Raw genomic sequence first — 20,397 nt, 5'->3', positions numbered from 1 at the left:
TACAAGCCTTACAGCATGAAAGCTGTAAATTAATTTTATAATTTGAGGAATAAAATACAATCATTAGTGAGCAGAATATTATAACATTGATAATAATGCAATCCATGACATTAAAAACATAAACATAAGCCACTTCAGCGACTTGGCTGCCTGGCTACTCAATAAATGTTTACATTTGCAACTACTAAGATGGAACAACAACATCTAGTGAACAGAGGCAGTTTCACCTCCTTCATTATACTCCTGGTTTTTATTTATCAAATAAACTAGGTCATTACATTGCATGCTCTCCAACATTTTTAAATACATCAATTAAAATGACATAATGCAGAGCATTTGTCAATATGAGCAGTGGTTATATTGTGCCCAGTTCAACATAAAATAAACATAGAAAAGTCCAATAATTATATTATAAATATTAAAATGTAATAAACAAGCACACAGATAGTTATGTCCAATCAACTACCTACAAGCGGCAACTGCTGCACGAGAAGCATCTGGAATGGTGCTGAGATGGTGCTATTAATCTTCTCACTTATACTGTTACTTTTAAAAAAAGAACACAATTTGCTTTACTTTACTCAGGACATAAAAATTGCTTTTAATTTATTTACTGCTATTTATTTTAACTTTCATAATAATGACAATGGATCATAATTATTTTTTTTACCATTAAATCATTTGCAGACTTCCCTCGAATACTGTCCATACAACCCCAAGTTAACTTTAATTTTCCTCAGACTTCCTAAGCGAACATAAGGACCCATGGAGGTCTGTAGGAACTACTTTGGGAAAAAATTGATTTATTTGTGGAAACTGTCAAAAATGTGTTTGTGTTTTACACAGGCAATGTTAATAAAGTTGTTTTCAGATCAGAGATTTGAATAATTCATTTGATTATGCTTATGATGCCTGAAAGAAAGACTAATGTGAGGAAAAATTTTTCACGAAAGAATTTAAGGAATAATTTCACGAAAGAATTTAAGAGGAATGGAAATAGTTCATTCAAACTTAGCAAAAAATTACTTTTTTTTATTAATGTATTTTGTAGCACATTATCCAAGTATGACTTTAAAATTAGCAATCGCAAAAGGAAAGCACAGAACTCTTCTGGAAAGCTGCATTGAGTCATTATCTTAAGAATCCTCATTTTCAAAGGTTCTATACAAAGCATTTTCTGAAACAGGTATCCTTCGGTGAAAATTTGAAAATGGAAGTCATTAAACTTTTTCCAAAAGTATACAAAAAAATCAATTCCTTATAAACTGCTTTGATGACTGCAGAAGCAAGGTTTTAAACTGAATCACAGCAGAAATCAGAATGAAATTATTTGAAGATATTTATCAGCGAAACAATGGATGCAACAGCGTAAGAAACATATTGATAAACATGATTATGCAGAGAAATGGTATATCTGTGTCACTGAATTATCTATTTCAGAACTTTCAAGTTTTGAAATATCATCATAAATTCTAGTTTTGTATCAAAGATATTTTGTTAACTACCAATTAAAATAGTGACATAAGTTACAGAAATAAAACAATGAAATTAAAAAAATGAAAAAAATTCTTATCAAACAGGTAGTATGCACAAGTTTTATAAATTCATATTTCAAAATGACCACATACCTGATATCTCCAGGATACCTGAACAGGACCCTCCTCTGAGTATCCAGAACAATTGAGCAGCAATGGATGATTTCTCAGGACAATGACCTCAGGTGGAGAAAGTACAGAGAAACCTAAGCTCAGTTTTAAAGAACCTCCTGCAAAACAAGAAGGGAAAAGATGTTAACAAAGTATGATATTAACAATTGAGAAAAGATAATAAATGAAGAAAGTATATAATGCAATATACTTTCACCTATAACTCCAAATTTTAAAACACATAAACAACAGTTCATTTCTAAATTATGTGCATATCTTAAAGACTACTCTGAATGATTAAAAAGGAAGCAAAACAATGAATTCAAAATTAGGCAAGAAAGAATCTTACATAAAAACTAGTATAAATTTTCAATGAAAAATAGATTTTGGGGATAATCAAACCAAAATCCTTCTTAAGAAAAAAATGCAAATGTTTCACCCCATCCCCCCTGACGAAAAGGACTTTGTTGTCTCATTGTCGTAACTTTTTTGCTTTTGAAGAAGAGAAATTGGTTCTCTAACTGCTTTTGATTTTTTTGCTTCTGAAGATGAGAGATTGGTTCTTTAACTGCTTTTGATTTTTTGCTTCTGAAGAGCAGGGACATGTATCTAACCCTTTTTGAAATCAACAATTTTAATCAAAAATCTATCAAGCTAAGTTGCTTTTTTTTTTTTTTTTTTCTAATTTTAAATTATAATATGAGAGATATTGATAAGAAAATCAGCATCTGCTTAAACTCATATAGTTTCTTGTTTCTTAATTTCATTCAAAAATAAGGTTGCAAAATACATTATGAAACTTTTCCAACAGATGGCAAACAAAAAAGAAATATTTCTAGTAGAATAAAACTTTGTTAGTCTTCCCATAAAATTCTACAAAAATGAATAATGGTGGTTATGCTATTCTTTTTTTTATGTTGGGGAGAAAAGAAAAAAAGGTACTTATGTACTATGACAACTACCTAAATATCTTGCCAAAACTGGCAACCTTTATAGGTTATACAGGTTAAACCTAACATAGGTTACAGAGCGCACTAAAATAAAGAGTATTATCCTGCACTTGCTATTACACCACCTTTTTTTTTTTTTTTTTTTTTTTTTTTTTTTTTTTTTTTTCCTACATTTATACGTATTATTACGTTTAGTTTAAACACGTGAAACTTCTTGCGATTTTTTTTTTCCAATGATATCAACATTTTCCAACTTCCTTCAAATGAAAAAGCGATAGAACTTTTCAAAGGCTGGAATTTTACCCAAAGAATGCGTTTGTAAAAACGGCCATGACATGAAGTTTTATAATTCAGGGTCAAAAATTGTCAACATAAGTTTAGTGTCCGAACTGGTACGTGGTTTGAAAACAGTCATATTGAATTTTTAAAAGCTTTAAGATTTATTTACTTAGGGCATATGAAAAATTGTCCATTAAATGGTGCAAACATCACTTGGATTTATCCAATAAGACTGTTATTGATTGGAATAATTACATGCGTGAAGTGTGTGTAAAGGATTTGGAGGATACTTTTTCCCCTTTATAGTCACGGCTTTTATTTTTAAAAGAATTTATAAACATAAACCCAAAAAACTAGAATGAAGATTTGTACCGGCAAATGTTGGCAAGGTAGTCGTCATAGTAGGTAAGTACCGAAAAAAGAAATATATTAATGTTCCTATGCATAATAAGTCAAAATAGTTCACAATTCATGGAAGTACCTATATGTATGTTTGAATATGTATATATGCTTTGCAATCCTATCAACCCAAGCATTATTGAAAAGAACACACAGACAGACTTCACATTTATTGATCCAGTTATTAGTGGTATTCTGCTAACCCCCTTTTTAAAATTAAACAGAAAAAAGTTTTTATAACAAATTATGTGCAAAATAAGAACTATAATGCAGTGAAATAAGTAGATGCCAGAGGCATATCCTAAATTGTCATAGATCACATGCTGCTCAATACCAAATTTTTAAAACTTATATTAATGAATGGAAGTTAGAATTATATGTATTCAACAACTGTATATAATGTTAAATATTGAACTGCATATAAAATAATGAAATACACATGTACTAAAATTTAAATGTAACCAAATTTAAGGTCTGAAATGGTAATCTTTTTAAGTACAGTTTGCAAACAGTTTATATCATACAGTCAAACTTCAATTTTGTTTGCTTTATACAGATCTAATTATAATATGCATCCAAGTATAATCAGCAAAACAATTATGTATATCAATTATAGATTCATCTTGGTGTCTGATAAAAGTTGAGCATAATGTCGATATTCACAAAATCAGCAATTTTTTTAAGTTTTATTTGTTACGAATACTGCTGATATCTGTATACATAACAAAAATTCACATAAGAGTTTATTTTCAATCTCAAGAGTAAAACAAAAAGCACTCAAATAATTATAGGACTAGTGTACAGTTAGTAAAATATTGGGAAAAAGGAATCAGAAGAAGAAACTTCTATGTTCAGAAAGCTTATAAATCCACTATCATTATATTTACAATTACAATCAAACTATTGTGTCCTATTTTCTAGGACATATAACAGTTAACTGACTTCCCATTTTGTTTGTGGCAGACCCTCCCCTTTTTCTTTAATGTATTAGCTAAAAGGGTTTTTTTCATCTAAGCAAGCTGAGAAATTCTTCATATTTCCTTTAATAAATTTTATTATACTTTCATATGGCCTTCCTATGAATTATTTAATTGCAATTTACAAAATCATTCTATGCAGTAAGAAATATCCTTGGTAGACTTTTCTTCACTTACTTATTCATGAATTTTATTTATTTGTGGAATCAGCAGACTGATCAAAGCCTCTAAATGCAGCTCTTGTTTTATGAAGGCATGTATATAATTTTCAATCGATTTAACATTTTATTGCTTTCATTACTGCATCTTTAGAGAGTTTTACAGATATTTTCATTTGCTTATTCAACTGAAAATCTCTCTTTACAGCTCATACGTGAAAAGCTCTACACATTTCTAATATTACAGCCAAGATTTAATTTCTAAAATTAGAAGCATTAGAGCTCTGTAGAAAGCCACCAGGAATAGCAACACTAGTTACAGAATTCTATTTCAATAATAATAATCATAACTGCAATAATTTTTAAGAGCTCTATAGAAGGATCCAACTCTGTGGGTAGTTTAATTATCCATACCTATTATTTTTATATACTGCTAATTATGATATCATCAACGTAAATAAATTTTGATTTTCCTAGTATGGGCTACAAAGTGATGCTGATAGCTAGGTCTCTGGAAGGTAGCAGGAGCTCTATATAATCTGAGAGGCAAGATATGCATGAACCCACATCACATCTTCAGGTTTCATAGCTATCTGGAAATATCCAGAAGTGAAATCTAGAGCTATCACAAGTTTAGCTAAACTAATTTTTCATATTATCTTTTCACTAACTGCTAGGGAGGTAAAGTACGAGGGCTATCCAGAAAGTAGATTACGTTTTGGAATAAAAAAATAAACAAAGTATAGGAAACAAATTTTATTATATACAGATGAAAGCCACACTCAAATACTACTTTTCTACATAGTCACCATACAAATTAAGGCATTTATCGTAGCGATGTACGAGCTTGGAAATTCCTTCGTCGAAAAATTCGGCCGCCTGCGCCTTCAACCACTTCGTTACCTCTTCTTGCAGCTGTGCGTCGTCATCAAAACGCTGCATAGCCAGCCACTTCTTCATTGCTGGGAATAGGTGGAAGTCGCTCGGTGCCAGGTTGGGACTGTACGGCGGATGAGGAAACAACTCCCACTTAAAAGATTCAAGAACTTTACGAGTGACATTTGCCGTGTGGGGCCGGGCGTTGTCGTGAATCAACAAGATCTTAGAGCTCAACATTCCTCTGCGCTTGTTTTGAATTGCTCTTCTGAGTTTTTGGAGAGTTTGGCAATACCTTTGAGAGTTTATTGTAGTGCCTCTTTCCAGGAAGTCCACCAAAATTACACCTTTTCTGTCCCAAAAAACAGTCGCCATCATCTTCCTTGCCGACATTGTTTGCATGCATTTCTTGGGTTTTTGGGGAGAACTTGTGTGCCCCCACTGCATTGATTGCAATTTCGTTTCACAGTTCAGATGTTTCACCCATGTTTCATCACCAGTAACGATGCGATCGAGTAAAGAGTCACCATCCTTATGGTAAGCGTCCAAAAAGTTCAACGCTGCAGCCATTTGCTGATTTTTGTGGTCCTCTGTCAAGATTTTTGGAATCCATCTTGCACAAAACTTGTGGTAACCAAGCTTTTCACTGATGATTTCGTGCAACAAACTTCGCGAAATTTGTGGAAAACTCAAAGAAAGTTCCGTTATTGTGAAATTTCGATTTTCACGGACTTTAGCATCGACTTTTTCGAGAAGTTCGGCGGTCACTATGCTGGGTCTCCCACTTCGATCTTCATCGTGAACATTGGTTCGGCCATTTTGAAATCTTATGACCCACTGACGCACTCCACCTTCAGTGATAATGTTGTCCCCATACACTTCACGAAGCTGCCGATAAGATTTCTATCGGTTTACAGTTTTTTGCAGTCAGAAACCTTATTACTGAGCGCACCTCGCAGGATTTTCAATTAACGCAGACATTTCAAACCGTCACAGTATCTGAACGGAGCACAGCACGAACCTCTCACTAGCACGGCTAGATGCAGACTGAGCTGCGCAACGCTCTGACCCCAAGATGGCCGCGCTAGCCCCGCCCCTAGCGGACACAGACGGAAACGTAATCTACTTCCTGGATGGCCCTCGTATATATTTTGAAATGCTATTCGTTTTCCGATAACTAACGGCCGAGCGAGCCTCAAGCTTTATAATCTGTGAAGCGATAAATTACACTCATGTCCAAAATTATGTTTACATGCATAAATTCACGGATTTCTCAGAGACTACGACTTATAATTTAATGAATTTTCGTGGAATTATACATAACATGATGACACATAAATGCAAAAGAAAAATTGAAGATCACCTCATATGATATAAAATTGTAGCATGAAACAATAAAAATGGTAATATAGTGTGACAAAGAGAGTTAAGAAAAAAAGGAATGATTCAGAAAAAGAATTAAGTCTTACGAATTTAATATGGAATACGATCTCTCCTGACATGTACACACATATCACAATGTGTTTTAAGGCTGGAAATAACGTTGTTAACCACAGTTTGGGGAATTAATCTCCACTCTTCCAGCAATGCCGTCTTCAGAGCACTTACATCTCTAGGAGGAGGATGTATACGTGCAATTGCTCTTCCAAGGTAGTCCCATAAGTTCTCTATCGGGTTAAGGTCAGGAGAGTTTGGTGGCCAAGGTATTCGCTTAATGTCTTCACTTTCAAGGAATTCATCAACGACGTTTGCTCGATGTGGACGGGCATTATCATCCATAAATAAAAAGTCAGGTCCATATGCACCCCTGAAAAGTCTTACATAAGGATCTGAGATCTCATCTCGATATATCTGGCCTGTCACAGATCCACTGCTGAACACGTGTAGGGGCGTACGTCCATCGATCATTATTCCACCCCATACCATCACACCTTCACTACCGAAACAGTCACGTTCCACAATGTTCGAGGGATCATTTCGTGTTCCTGACTCCCTCCAGATGTAAACACGTTTAGAATCACCAGTTAAACTAAACCGCGACTCATCAGTAAAGAGAACATGGGACCATTGATGTTCAGTCCAAGTTTTGATGTTCTTTACACCAATTAAAGAGATCCCTCTTTTTCTGTGAAGACAGTAAAACACAACCCTTGGCTTTCTGGCATAAAGGCCTTTTTCATTAAGCCTTCTGTATATTGTTTGCTGTGATGCAACAGTTCCAGTGGCGGCTGCAAGCTCTGAACTTAACTGGCGAGCAGTAGCCTTTCTGTTACGACGGGCAGTTAATGCCAGATACCGATCTTCGGAAGCAGTTGTCATTGGTTTCCGACCTTGTCCAGGCCTCCTTACAACACTTCCATCATTTTGAAACTGTTTCCATAGCTTAGAGACTGTCTGTCTTGAAATATTCAGACATGTGGCTGTTTCCATGATTGACTGCCCTGCTTCTAAACGGCCGAGATAATTCGCCACTTTACAGATTCTTCCAAATGATACTTCGAAGCCATAACAAACCGCTTTGAGTCCCTACACACTGAAATCAAACGCTATGTTGCAGAAATTCACTCAAATATTCAGTTTGCGCAAAGCGCTTGATTCACCCTTGGATGACGTAACGCCTAGATTTGCATATCACAAACCGTTTGATTACTTTTGATTGGATAATGCTAATTAGGCTTGGTTTTCACACATTCCCTGCAAATACGGATCACATTGATTCGATATTTCATTGAATATCATCATTTTTGGGTATGTTAAGATAATTTTGGACATGAGTGTATTTTTCCTCCAACATGAAACCATAGTCTTTACATAGGTCCTACTTATCGTAAGCATGATTTTATGTTTAACAATTTCACTAATAGATGTCTATCATACCTAACTTCAACATGAATATTTCCCCAAATGCTCGTATTTCTATCCTTAATTTCAAAAAAAAAAGTTCAGAAAAATAAAAAAAAAAATGAAAAAGAATAGGTTGGTACTGCTAAAAATATGGATAATTTTACATTCCATTTTAATTTTAAAAAAAAATGTGAATAAATGAAAGTTATCAAAGTACACTAATGAAAATTAAACGGCGTAAGCTTTGAACTTACCTAAATGTTATCCTTGGCATTTTTGGTGTTGGCATTTTTGGTGTCACATATTCATTAATACGAAAAGAATATTCCATGAATTTAAAGATTTTTTTTGAAGGAAAAAAAAAAAATTACAGCAGCGTGACATGAAGATCTTGATTCACTGCAAATACATATACACATATACGAACGAAACGGGTAAAATTAAACCTAGTTACACCAAGAGATCTTTCTGGTCGCGAATTCGGAGCACAGAAAAACCCACAAACAACCACACGTTCTGAAGTTTCGTTTTCTAGCCACACGTGCGAGCTTCAGGCTCGCTGGGTCATTACCCAACCTCGATCACATCGGCTTGGTATGCACAATGTCAGGAAATTCCCCTCGCTCTCCCCCTCCCACTCTACTTCCCGGTCCCGAATGAAACAGATTAAAGAAAACAGATATCAAACACATTACAAGATTCGACAAAAAGATGGAACGGGAGGCATTTTTTTTTCCACGCACTGATAGCCTAGCGTTAATTCCGCGCGAAACACATGACTTATTTTTCTACGAAAGGAAGATGGCCGACGCAGGATGGGTCGCGATGATAAGTGGAATGGATGCGAAGATACGTGATTAGTGTAAGTGACGAGTGTTTGACGTTAAAATTGCTTCTCCCCCCCGGGTATAAATTTTATTCGTGCTCTAAAAGGAGTTCGCAACACCAACAGTTACATAATACCCAAAATCTCAAACCCTTTTAATTTTCAATGTCATTTTTTACAGAACAATTTTAAAAATATGAGCTGCGAAGCATTTTATTTAATAAAAAATACTTAGGTAGGTGACAGATTTCATTTTACTTCGCAGCAATAAAAAATTCTAAATCTGTATGGTCCTTTAAATATAATTTATCATTCATGATTAAATATACATAATTTTTCATTCATCATACCTTTTTTTTTTTTTTTTTTTTTTTTATTTTGAAGTTACAAATAAATACAGCAAATGAATTATGAACACGCACCGATTAAGACAGACTGTTGGAATGCACGCTTTCGGGGCTCCTTGACGCCCAGTCTCTTTGCTTTTATAGGAAATAAAATAGATTTCAGGTATCCAACAATGATTTTTCTGTCCATAACAATCTAAACACTAGACAAAGCACTGCAGTTACAGGCAAAAATTAGGGCCTAAGGTATATACAGTAGACGCTCGTTTTTACGAACTCGTAGGGTCTACGAAAACAGTTCGTTAAATCGAGAGTTCGTAATTTAGAAAGGCATCGGAAATTGTTAGTATTTCACATTTTAATGTTTTCGAGACAGGTTAGTGATACTAGTCCATGCTTTTATTTATGTATTAGGAATTATTTTTAATAGTATTACTACTTAATAAATGATATCCCATTCTATTAAACAAACAAGAAATATAAAATATTTGTAAAACGTACCTTATCAGATTGATATTCTTGGTGCAATGCATTTATCAATCAGTGCATGGAATGATGTTTTAGATGAAACAATTTCTAAAGCCTTTCGACATGCAGGTTTTATTAAAGAAACAGACGTAACTGAAGAAATCCATGACAATATATCTCACGACGAAGATGAGGTTCTCATGCATGAACTTCGCCGTAGAAATCCACAGTTGCCAGAACTTTCATTCGAGGATTTTTTTAAATGTGGATTCTAATGTCATCTGCACGGAGGAAATATCGGATGACGATATTATTAGCAGCATAATCAACGAGAATGAGAGACTTTCAGATCCAGCAGAAGAAGAAGAAAATGAAGTAACACCAAAACCGACTTTAAAACAAGCTGCTGAATACTTGTCAGAACTTAGACGATTTTTTGAGGCCAGTGATAATTGTGAAATGCTAACAAATATAGAGAAGATGGAGTCTTGCATTATTAAGTCATTGAGCAACAAAATAATCACTTATCTTTGTCTGTTTTAAAACAACAGATTGCACAATGCAAGACTCCATCTTCTCTATATTTGTTAGCATTTCACAATTATCACTGGCCTCAAAAAATCGTCTAAGTTCTGACAAGTATTCAGCAGCTTGTTTTAAAGTCGGTTTTGGTGTTACTTCATTTTCTTCTTCTTCTGCTGGATCTGAAAGTCTCTCATTCTCGTTGATTATGCTGCTAATAATATCGTCATCCGATATTTCCTCCGTGCAGATGACATTAGAATCCACATTTAAAAAAATCCTCGAATGAAAGTTCTGGCAACTGTGGATTTCTACGGCGAAGTTCATGCATGAGAACCTCATCTTCGTCGTGAGATATATTGTCATGGATTTCTTCAGTTACGTCTGTTTCTTTAATAAAACCTGCATGTCGAAAGGCTTTAGAAATTGTTTCATCTAAAACATCATTCCATGCACTGATTGATAAATGCATTGCACCAAGAATATCAATCTGATAAGGTTGTTCCCTTTCCAAGCCAAGGATTACTCTTTGCAAGAGCACTGTCTTATATTTTCGCTTGAAACTATTGATTATCCCCTGATCCATTGGCTGTAAAACTGCAGTTGCATTTGGTGGGAGATATTCCACATGGATTGCCTGAAGCCCAGTGACTTCCATGTGTGCAGTACAATTGTCCACGATTAGGAGAACTTTGCGCTTCCCTGCTGAAAAACGGTTATCTAAATCTCTCAACCATTTTTCGTAGATGTTGCCAGTCATCCAGGCCTTATTATTAGCATAATATGCAGCAGGAATCTTCTGAACATTTTTGAAACACCATGGTTTCAGATATTTTCCAATAAAGAGCAGAGGCAATTTTTGTGACCCAGTCATGTTGGCTGCAATCAAAACTGTAAGTCTCTCTTTAGCTTTATTACCTCCAACACATTTCTCTCCTTTGTAAGCTAATGTTCTTTCTGGCAAAATCTTAAAAAACAAAGCCGTTTCGTCCGCATTAAAACGTCATCTGCAGCATATTCAGAAAGAAGCAATTTCAACTTTTCTTCTTTCCATTCATTTGCTGATGACATGTCTACTGCTGCACTTTCACCACACACTTTCCGGAAACTCAAACCATTCCGAAATTTAAATTTCTGTAACCAACCATCCGATGCTTTAAAATCTTTGACGTTTAATTTGGAAGCAAAAAAGTGTGCTTGTTCTTTAAGTACATTTCCATCAATTGGAATGTTTAAGCTTCTCATCTTTCGAAACCAAACAAGAAAAGCCCTTTCCAAATTTGGGTGTTTTGATTCTCGAAAACATTTTCGAGAGGAGGGTCCACATTCATCGTTTCCGTTTTTAGCTCCAAAGATCTTCTCTCTTGCCTTTAAAATCGTCGATAAACTATTTTTAGGAATTCCATATTTCTGAGCAATTTGTGTCTTGTTTAATATTTTTTCGTCAACTTCTTTTAAAATCTTCTTTATTTCAACCGCTAAATTTTATTCGTTTCTTCATTTGCGACATAGCTCTAAGAATCTTACTTAACAAAAACTGGCTCAATCTCCCTCTCGACTAACGAGACTTCACTGATTGAGTTGTCCAGATCAAATGACTATGACATTACAAAAAGCAACAACTCTCTTTTAGAAGCAACCCAAACCCCTTTAACACGAATGGTCTCCACCCAACAACATCAGGCCGATGTTCTTCTGAGAGCCTCCCACAACAAACAACACCATAAATTTGTCCCCCTCTTCTCCACCCCCTCCTTCCTTACTGTACTTCTTCGAATGTTTCGCACTTGCTGCTTCAAAATAGTTGGAGATTTTATTTGACCTTCACACTTCGTCCCAATGAAACACGCAGAAGTATGAAAACTGAGTTCGCAAAAAAAGAGATTTTCCTGATTTGTAGTTCATAAACAAGAGCGCAAAATTACATTACATCTATGGGAGTGTATTCGAGACCATTCGCTAGTTCGTCAAATCGAGAGTGTTCGTAAAAAAGAGGTTCGTAAAAACGAACGTCTACTGTAATTAGAGCATCTGCAGCGTCATAATTCACTAATATTATTTAAATACTAATATTATAATTAACGTATTTACTCGTATATTTTTCTCCGAAACTTTTCTCAAGAAGAAATGGAGTTCTTCAAAATTTTAAAATAGATTCGTCCACGCAGCAGTTGTTTTCGTCGTACTAATTGATTTTATGGTTTTGGATGTATGGGCTCAAACTGACAAAGCAATAATAACGAAAAGAGTCAAGAAAATGGGGATAACTAATGCTCTTGATGGTTCTGAAGATCAATGCACGTAGGAAGACCAACTTAAAAGATGATGACTCTGACGACAATCTGCAAGATGTAGCAGATGGCACAGCAGTTCCAGCAGCCCCTGAATGATTCAAGGCCTAAGTAGTAAGTAGCAATAACAATCATGTGCGAAGGAGATTCAAGACACAGACAGGGAAGTGGAAATGAAGATATCACCGGATGGCAAAAATTATTACTATGTTATCATACTGGAATGTAGTTTCAATAGTATTCAATGTAATAGAAATACGTAGTTTCAATAATCTTTTAAATAAATAATGTTGCGATACTTATTGGTAGTTTATATAGGAATACTTTTCATTTGTTATGTTCTTATTGTAACGCCGTCCTTCGGAAGTTCAATTATTCACATAATTTTGCCCTCTCGATTAGCCTACTATAAAATTAGCAAACATAAAGGGGAGATGGGATACATAACACGGTATAATATAGCTAATATCATTTAACTACGACATATCCACTGAATTTAGCATAAATTAAAATCGTGAAAAGTTAAATATAAAGCGTTATGTTAATAAGCACATTTAATGGCTCCCAATCCTCTCTCCAAGGACTATTCTGCAGTAATAAACAGAAACCTTCGTACGTAAATAATTAAATGCTTAGGACACTGCAATATTACTTAAAGATTAACGGTCCGTAACTTACTTTGGAACAACAAATAAGTTATGGACTATTTTCTTGTAAGCATATTGCAATATAGTAATTTTTTTTTCAATAAATTAACAGGTTTATATTTGATAGCAGAAATGTTTAATAGTGAGAGCTATTTAACACCAAGAAAATCGCAATACAATAGTAATGAAAAATTAATTCATGTTTTCAGTTTATCAGGTTGTAACATACAACCTGCTAAACTTAATATATATAATGTATGTAACTGTATATTGGATATACAAATACGGAATCTTCGAAGTTTGGTAGCATCGGAGAAGTATGAAACGTGGATACTGGCTATTTTATTCTTTAGTTTATCAATGACAATACATACTCAGATTGACACCTATTTTCTTTTGAATACTTTCTAATTCGTTTTGTGCGGAATCTGATAGTCTTTACAAATCAATACAGGCTTAAGTAAACTTCAAAAATACACATACAAGGGAAAACTTATTAAAATAGCATGTTAATTTTAAGAAAATGTGTGGCAACGCCCAACGCATATTCTATAAAACGCTTTGCGTCAGCTTAACTTGAATTTTAAAAGATTGTGAACCAAAGTCTCCAGAATTCTCTTTACAGAAAGTATTGTCCCTTTACTTGATCTTGTAAAAAGAATGTAAAAAGTTCATTTTCATTGATATATGTTCAGAAAAATTCCCGTGAAAGAAGAAATTACGTCTTGTAGTAAAACTAAAATTTAACAAATACCAGACCCTGGTACTTGCGGGATTTCAGCAACTCAAATATTTAAATAATTAAAATATTTAAATTAATACAGTTTAATTTTTCAATTACGATCCAACAAACACAAAATTCACTCGCCATGTAAATAAACACCCTGGATAGATAAGCGGATAAACCGTTCTCAGGTTAACAACACGCAGTCAATGAGTTACAGTCACAGTACTCTTTCTAAATTACAAATTCGCTGGCCCTTTAAGTCAAGTTGCATTCTGGTCAAAACTAGCGGAAGATAAGAAAAAAGACAGTAAAGAATCAACATAAAAACAGCGCGTTTTCTTAAATAGACCTCATTAAGTATTTTTAACATCTTACAGCACTCACAAATTCCACTTCTCATAAAATGTTGTTTGTTCTCAAGGCTTTTTGCAATGTTTCAAACATTTCTGTGCAGAAATTATATTGCGAAAAACGCACGTTCCTTGCAGTATCATTCGCCATCCTGGGAAATTGCTATGGCAAGAGTTCTTTATTTACTAAAAACGAATTTATCAACAAAGGGTAAAACGAAATTAAATAAGGATTACTGCTAGATGTTGTAACAACTTCCGAAAAATGGGTTAGCGATTCCTTGCAAATGCGTACTTTAAATTAATCATCATCAATAACTTGACTTTTGCTTTTTGACAGTAAATGAAAACATTGTATTTCGTTCACATTAAAAAAATCCAAGTTGAATACTTTCTTCCTTCCGCGAATAAAACAAATGAAAAAGCCCTGTACTTTCCTTAATTTTAATTTTAAAATAAACACTGCACAGTCTCAGTCTACGAATGGAGAACACAAACCACTTTTGTTGCTACGTCATAATAGCTGCATATTTTACTTCAACACACATTTTAAAACAAAGCATAATAAATGTTCAATCGCATGTGCTTACTGAAAAGAACATGTAACACACATGTTTTTTCACATGTCCCTACAACACTACAGTTGTGTCATGCACTACGTCATGTGTGCCACAGCTAACACATTCGTTGTATTATGCAGTGCAAGATAGCCAATAACCACTATTTACAAGTCCTGTGTTTAGATCTGGCATATACACAAATATGTAACTCGAAAATGCTGAGCTTATTTAATGACTGGCATGCGAGGCCTACAATGGAAGGCTTATTACGCAGCACTTTCATGCACCATCAAGAGATACCCATTAGCCGCTGCTTAAATTTCGTAAATTTAGATATCACATATGACCACATAAAAGAACAAAACTGAGCTTCGCAATACCTGACAAAACGTACAGTTTACATACAATATGGCTACATTACAACGCACGTTATGCTCTTCGACGGAAAAAAAAGTAACGCTTCTGAGTTGCTAATTAGGCGGCATTAATGATACAGTTTTGAAAATGGAAAAGCGAATGATGTTTTGAGGAAAGAGATCGACAAAGCAATAAAACTTGCCGTGACAGTTTAATCAAAAAGAGATACACACATAGATTTACGATACACGTTTTTAAGCAACTACAGCAACACGGCTTAAGCGGACATGGCTCTTGCATATCGTGACGCGGTGCCTTTAATGTCTGAGCAGAACAATTATGAAGTATCTACTCTGATTTTACAAAAGGACAAAAATTAGAATAATGTAATATGTAAAATTCGCAGGATGCGTTTCAATAGTCAGACCATGATAACTTAGTTGATATGCCAATTTTTAGTACGCAATCTAATGATTAACGAAAACTGCTACAACTGCTGCTGAAAATTATAATTTTCCCATTTTTATTCTAGAAAACAGACACTTTGAAAGTCAAAAGCTCTCACAGCAAGCTGCGCTTGAAGAAATTAAATACAGCAGAGCCTTGAATACCCGAAAACTGAGTGGAAACAGAAGAATTCGGCTGACCGAATTTTGTACTTCTTGCGCTTCAAACAAAACACATAAGAGGCTCGACTATCCGAACTAAATGAGACAAGAATTCAGATAATCTAAATACATACTTTAAAACAGTTGCGCTTCAAACAGAGTACAGCAGAATCACGACTATACGAAATGAGTGGGACCAAAATGAACTCGGAATAACTATCATTCATATTTTAAAAAACAAACGCAAGTTACGCTTCAAACTGCATATGGAAGAGACTTGACTACTCGAAACGGCAGAGATCAGAATGAATTCGGATAACTGAATTTCATATTTTGAGAAAGCTGCTCTTTTGAAGAAAATAAAGAAGAGATGCGGGTCTTCGAGGTGAGTGGGACCATAACGAATTCAGACAACCGACAATTTAGATTTTAAAAAAGGTGTGCTTCGAGCAGAAGACAGAAGACACTCGATTATTCGCAATGAGTAGGACTTGGAAGAGTTCGGATAACAGAATTTCATATTTTTAAAACTAGCTATTCCTAATAAATTGCTTAATTTTGAATATTTCACCATTTATTATAGCTAAATAAGAATTTATCTTCATGCATTAAATACTGTCCTATATTATATTTCGCATTTAATACAGTTGCTGTTTCGCATTTTTTAAACAGTTCATAATTATTAGCACGTCTTTCATTAGAAAGCATAATTCTTTTTCGTGCAAATGCCAAACAACGCACTCCCGAGAAGGCCCTCGACTAAAGACAAACAATGTTATAACACCAACTCAGGAGATATAAACAATCACACAGCCAGAGTTCGAACACATTAGCACCACTACAGTTCACCATGCGCTGGACTGAATACCAAGGTCAGAGGCCAAGTTATAGTGAATGCAATTTTATTTCCCCTGTAACAGATTATTCAGAGCTACAAACTTAAGAGAGAACCAATCTCGGTGGAGTCTGGGTCCGTCATCAACACATCTCAGCAAAAACTTTTATCCGGAGTCAACGTACCCACAAAAAGGCCCCCGAACATGGGCTAAAAACAAATAGGGTTTTAGAGCCAACTCAAGAAATTATCTAATGTAACAATCACACCTGCACCAGATCTATCTGGACGGTGGGGTCTTAAAAGTGAACCAGTTCGACACATCGTTCTCTCTACGATTAAACATTTCTAGAACAGCGACATTATGTAGTAAAAGAAATGGACCACTCAATGCTTGAGTACGAAATATAATTTAATCGTTCGAGGCATCATGCTATGACTTTACAGCACCCAAGACTGAAACTTGGCACCTGCAGAGCTGCAATTAACATCGGACTTTGTTGGTGCCATCTACCAGCACACATCACCTTTAACAACTTGTTGGTGCCATCTACCAGCACACATCGCTTTTAACAACTTCCAGGGTGGACGCACCATCCAACTGGTGGTTATCAAATTCAGATGACGCTACTAAACAAGCAGATCGCACGGCAACAACATCTGCATCGCACTAGCTTCTGATTTTAAAGGAAAGACCCTTCCTTTTTATTTGAAAAGATACAGACAAAATTACTGGATTACTAACAGTTCTAATTTCATTATAATATTTATGCAATTATTTCAAAAGCAATCTATACATTTAGAACCGGATTTTTGTATTTTTTTAAATTATAAACAACAATAATCACTGAATGCCTGGTAGCCATTGCACGAATTTCATTGGGCTTATTATCAATATTATAATAATATAAAAGTTTGAAATATTGCAAGAATTATAAAAATGTGACAGAGCAAGCAAATGCAGTTAGCAAAATTGGGACAATTGACTTGGAAAAACAATACAATATTTAAGAATAGAGACACAGAAATTCATCTATACCAGAAAATCTTGGCAAATTAATTATTTTGGGGTAAGTGGGACACACATATACAGTTTACAAACAACATGGAATTACAGCTCTATCAAGTGGCAAAATATCTGAGAGCCCTTCAGAAAAGAAAAAATTCAAAAGCCAGAGAATCCATTCTGATATCTGCTAACAACATTAGGTTGCATCCGGCTACTAATGTTGTTAGCAGATATCAGAATCAGCAACAGTATTTCGTTTCCGCTTATCTGCGGATGTAATTACTTAATTAAAGCCTAATTATTCCTATGGCCTTAATTTAAACGCTTAATGTAATAACTTTTTTTTAAGGGCAAAAGGGGATTTTTCTGTATCCCATGCACGGCTCTTCAAAATGGAGGAAAATAAAATTCACTTAAGTTTAATTTCTAGCACTTCTTTCGCTGGTGCATTTCGAATAATACGGCTATTTACATAATTTACCCAGGGAAATTTTACTCAATGTTTTATATTATATTAGCGCAAAATCATTATCACATCTCTCAAATTCTTCTGAATGCAGCAACTTTCAATGGATTTTCGGTACACAAAATAATTAATAAAGCGGCACAGCGTTTATCGAATAAACAGAGCCATAACATGGTAAGTAACCCCATAAAACAGTATCCCCTTACTCGCGTAATCAAAGGCAAGAAGAAAAGACTTAGCAATGTCGATGGCATAGCACGTAGATAGCTTAGAACATAGGTCTATATTGAAGAGGAAGAAATCTGATTACGTAGAATACTAAAACGTTGAATCCGTAATGACTTCTGGCAGCCCAGTAAGATTTAAATATTCATTTTTATTTCGACTGACATTTGTGGCCACAATTTACTTGGCAATCTAATCGTGCCTATTCAAAAACATTTTCATTTTTAATAATAATTTTGGTATGAAGAGAGCAGAACGAAATACCGTTCAAGCGGCAACACAGGCAGAAGCTAAAGTGCTCATTTATCCAATATGGAAGCTCACTAAGAGAAGGTTTAGGTTAGAAAGGTTTCAAATTATTTCAGTTCCTAAAATTTGAAGTTCACGTTCCGAATTCGCTATGTTTTCGCCTTTACGCAAGACATGTGACATAGATTAATCTAGAAATGGCAAAGTCCAGAAAAGTTATGATTACTTTTAGAATACAGAGGAAATACCCAACTTAAAAATGAGGAATTAAGGGGCTATTACTAAATTCAATTATACAGCTCATTTACATATTTTTGTTTATATATATATATGAAACAAATCATAATGCTTAGAAAACAGATTTACTACACTGTGCAACGGTTTAGCCATCTGCATTCCATATCAGGGTGGAGCAACGTACATCCATCAACACCAGAAGTGATGATCCCGATCGCATTTAAAATCGCACTGCGCAACCTTGCAACTTAGGTGAACTTTTGCTGAGGAAATACAAAATATTTGGCACAGAATTTTGGACGATAGCTATGCTATTTTTATCATCCCATGGTAAATCGAATATTCTCATGTACTGCCGCTGGACACGACTATAAATGGCATTACGATTTAATGATCCTGGATGTGAACTACCATCTGATACAACACTAAGTAATTTTTCAGAGACTAACAACTTTTAGGCTCGCCACTAAGCTGTTACTGACAAGGAGTAAATATTGATATTTATTTGTTCATATTTTTGCTTCACATTTTTTTTTTTTTTATTTTGCATTAGTGTTACAAAGAATACCGATTACCCAAACGTGATCCTAAACAATATAAAAATTATGCCACGTCGGTCCTTAATCTCAAAGCCTACTCACACTAGTTGGTTGATTGGATTACACAGCTTTAAAATGTCTACACAGTTAAAACGCAAATAAGGCCTAAAACTTGATAATGAAAATTTAACGGTTTGCTGAAAATGTATCTTGGAAATATAATGACGACAAAGCATTAAAATCTTAAACAATGCAATATAACGACTAAAATACAGTTACAATGAAAAAAAAAATTAAATGCTGTACAGGGTGAAAATATCTGTCAAATGCAAAGGTGGGTAAAGGGAATCGATATTACCAGATTATATAACGGAATGTGAGTGCGGAAATGCTCGTGTAGCGATGCAAACGTTATAAATCTGCATAGAAATGACGATTTACACCAGGAAACTGCTTTTATTTATCGTTCAACAAAGCTATGTATTATCTCAACGTATCATTTCCACATATTCATTCCATTAAAAAAAAATTTATTTCGGTCTACTATACTTCCTTTACATTTTTGCCACATGTTTTTGAATTACACGACATACTGTATAAAAGCAAATACTACTAAAAAAGGTTTGGTTGGAGGTTTACCCCAATTAAATCTTATAAAATTAAATATGTCCTCTTAAAAAAATTGAAAACAATGAACAATAAAAACTATACAGACAACTAAAATATGTATAAGAGAAACAAAAACCACCTTATTGTTTACGTACCAGTCAGAATGAAAATTCCCAGCTCTTTAAAATATAAAACATATACCAAAAATCAGGCCTTAATTAATAATTTCTTTTTTATTATTAAAGCAAAAAACTTTATAGCTTTTGTATGTGCATATGTTTTGTTTATTCTCTTAGCTACGTTTTTCACGCGGAGACAGATCGTTTAGGCAGAGAAGCCAAAGAATCAAACCAATCACATCTGCCGCTTTAACCCACTTTACACAGTTGTTTCTTA

The 20,397-nt window shown here is 34.5% G+C and overlaps 1 protein-coding gene across 2 annotated transcripts in view; it reads right to left on the bottom strand.

Moving 5' to 3' along the window:
• LOC118203146 (protogenin-like) overlaps positions 1-20,397 on the bottom strand; it is a 255,985-nt gene that overhangs the window by 127,138 nt on the left and 108,450 nt on the right. For both annotated transcript variants that reach the window (XM_085813493.1, XM_085813492.1), the window contains exon 2: positions 1,629-1,765. In XM_085813493.1, the coding sequence (XP_085669619.1) occupies positions 1,629-1,765 (137 nt within the window). The remainder of the gene's footprint in view (positions 1-1,628; positions 1,766-20,397) is intronic.

Source organism: Stegodyphus dumicola, chromosome 3 (assembly GCF_044657685.1).
Source record: "Stegodyphus dumicola isolate Sdum_Otavi_A_Nest chromosome 3, ASM4465768v1".
Classification (NCBI taxonomy): domain Eukaryota; kingdom Metazoa; phylum Arthropoda; class Arachnida; order Araneae; family Eresidae; genus Stegodyphus; species Stegodyphus dumicola.
The sequence above is the reverse complement of the archived record's forward strand: the minus strand, read 5'-3'. Positions and strand labels throughout refer to the sequence as shown.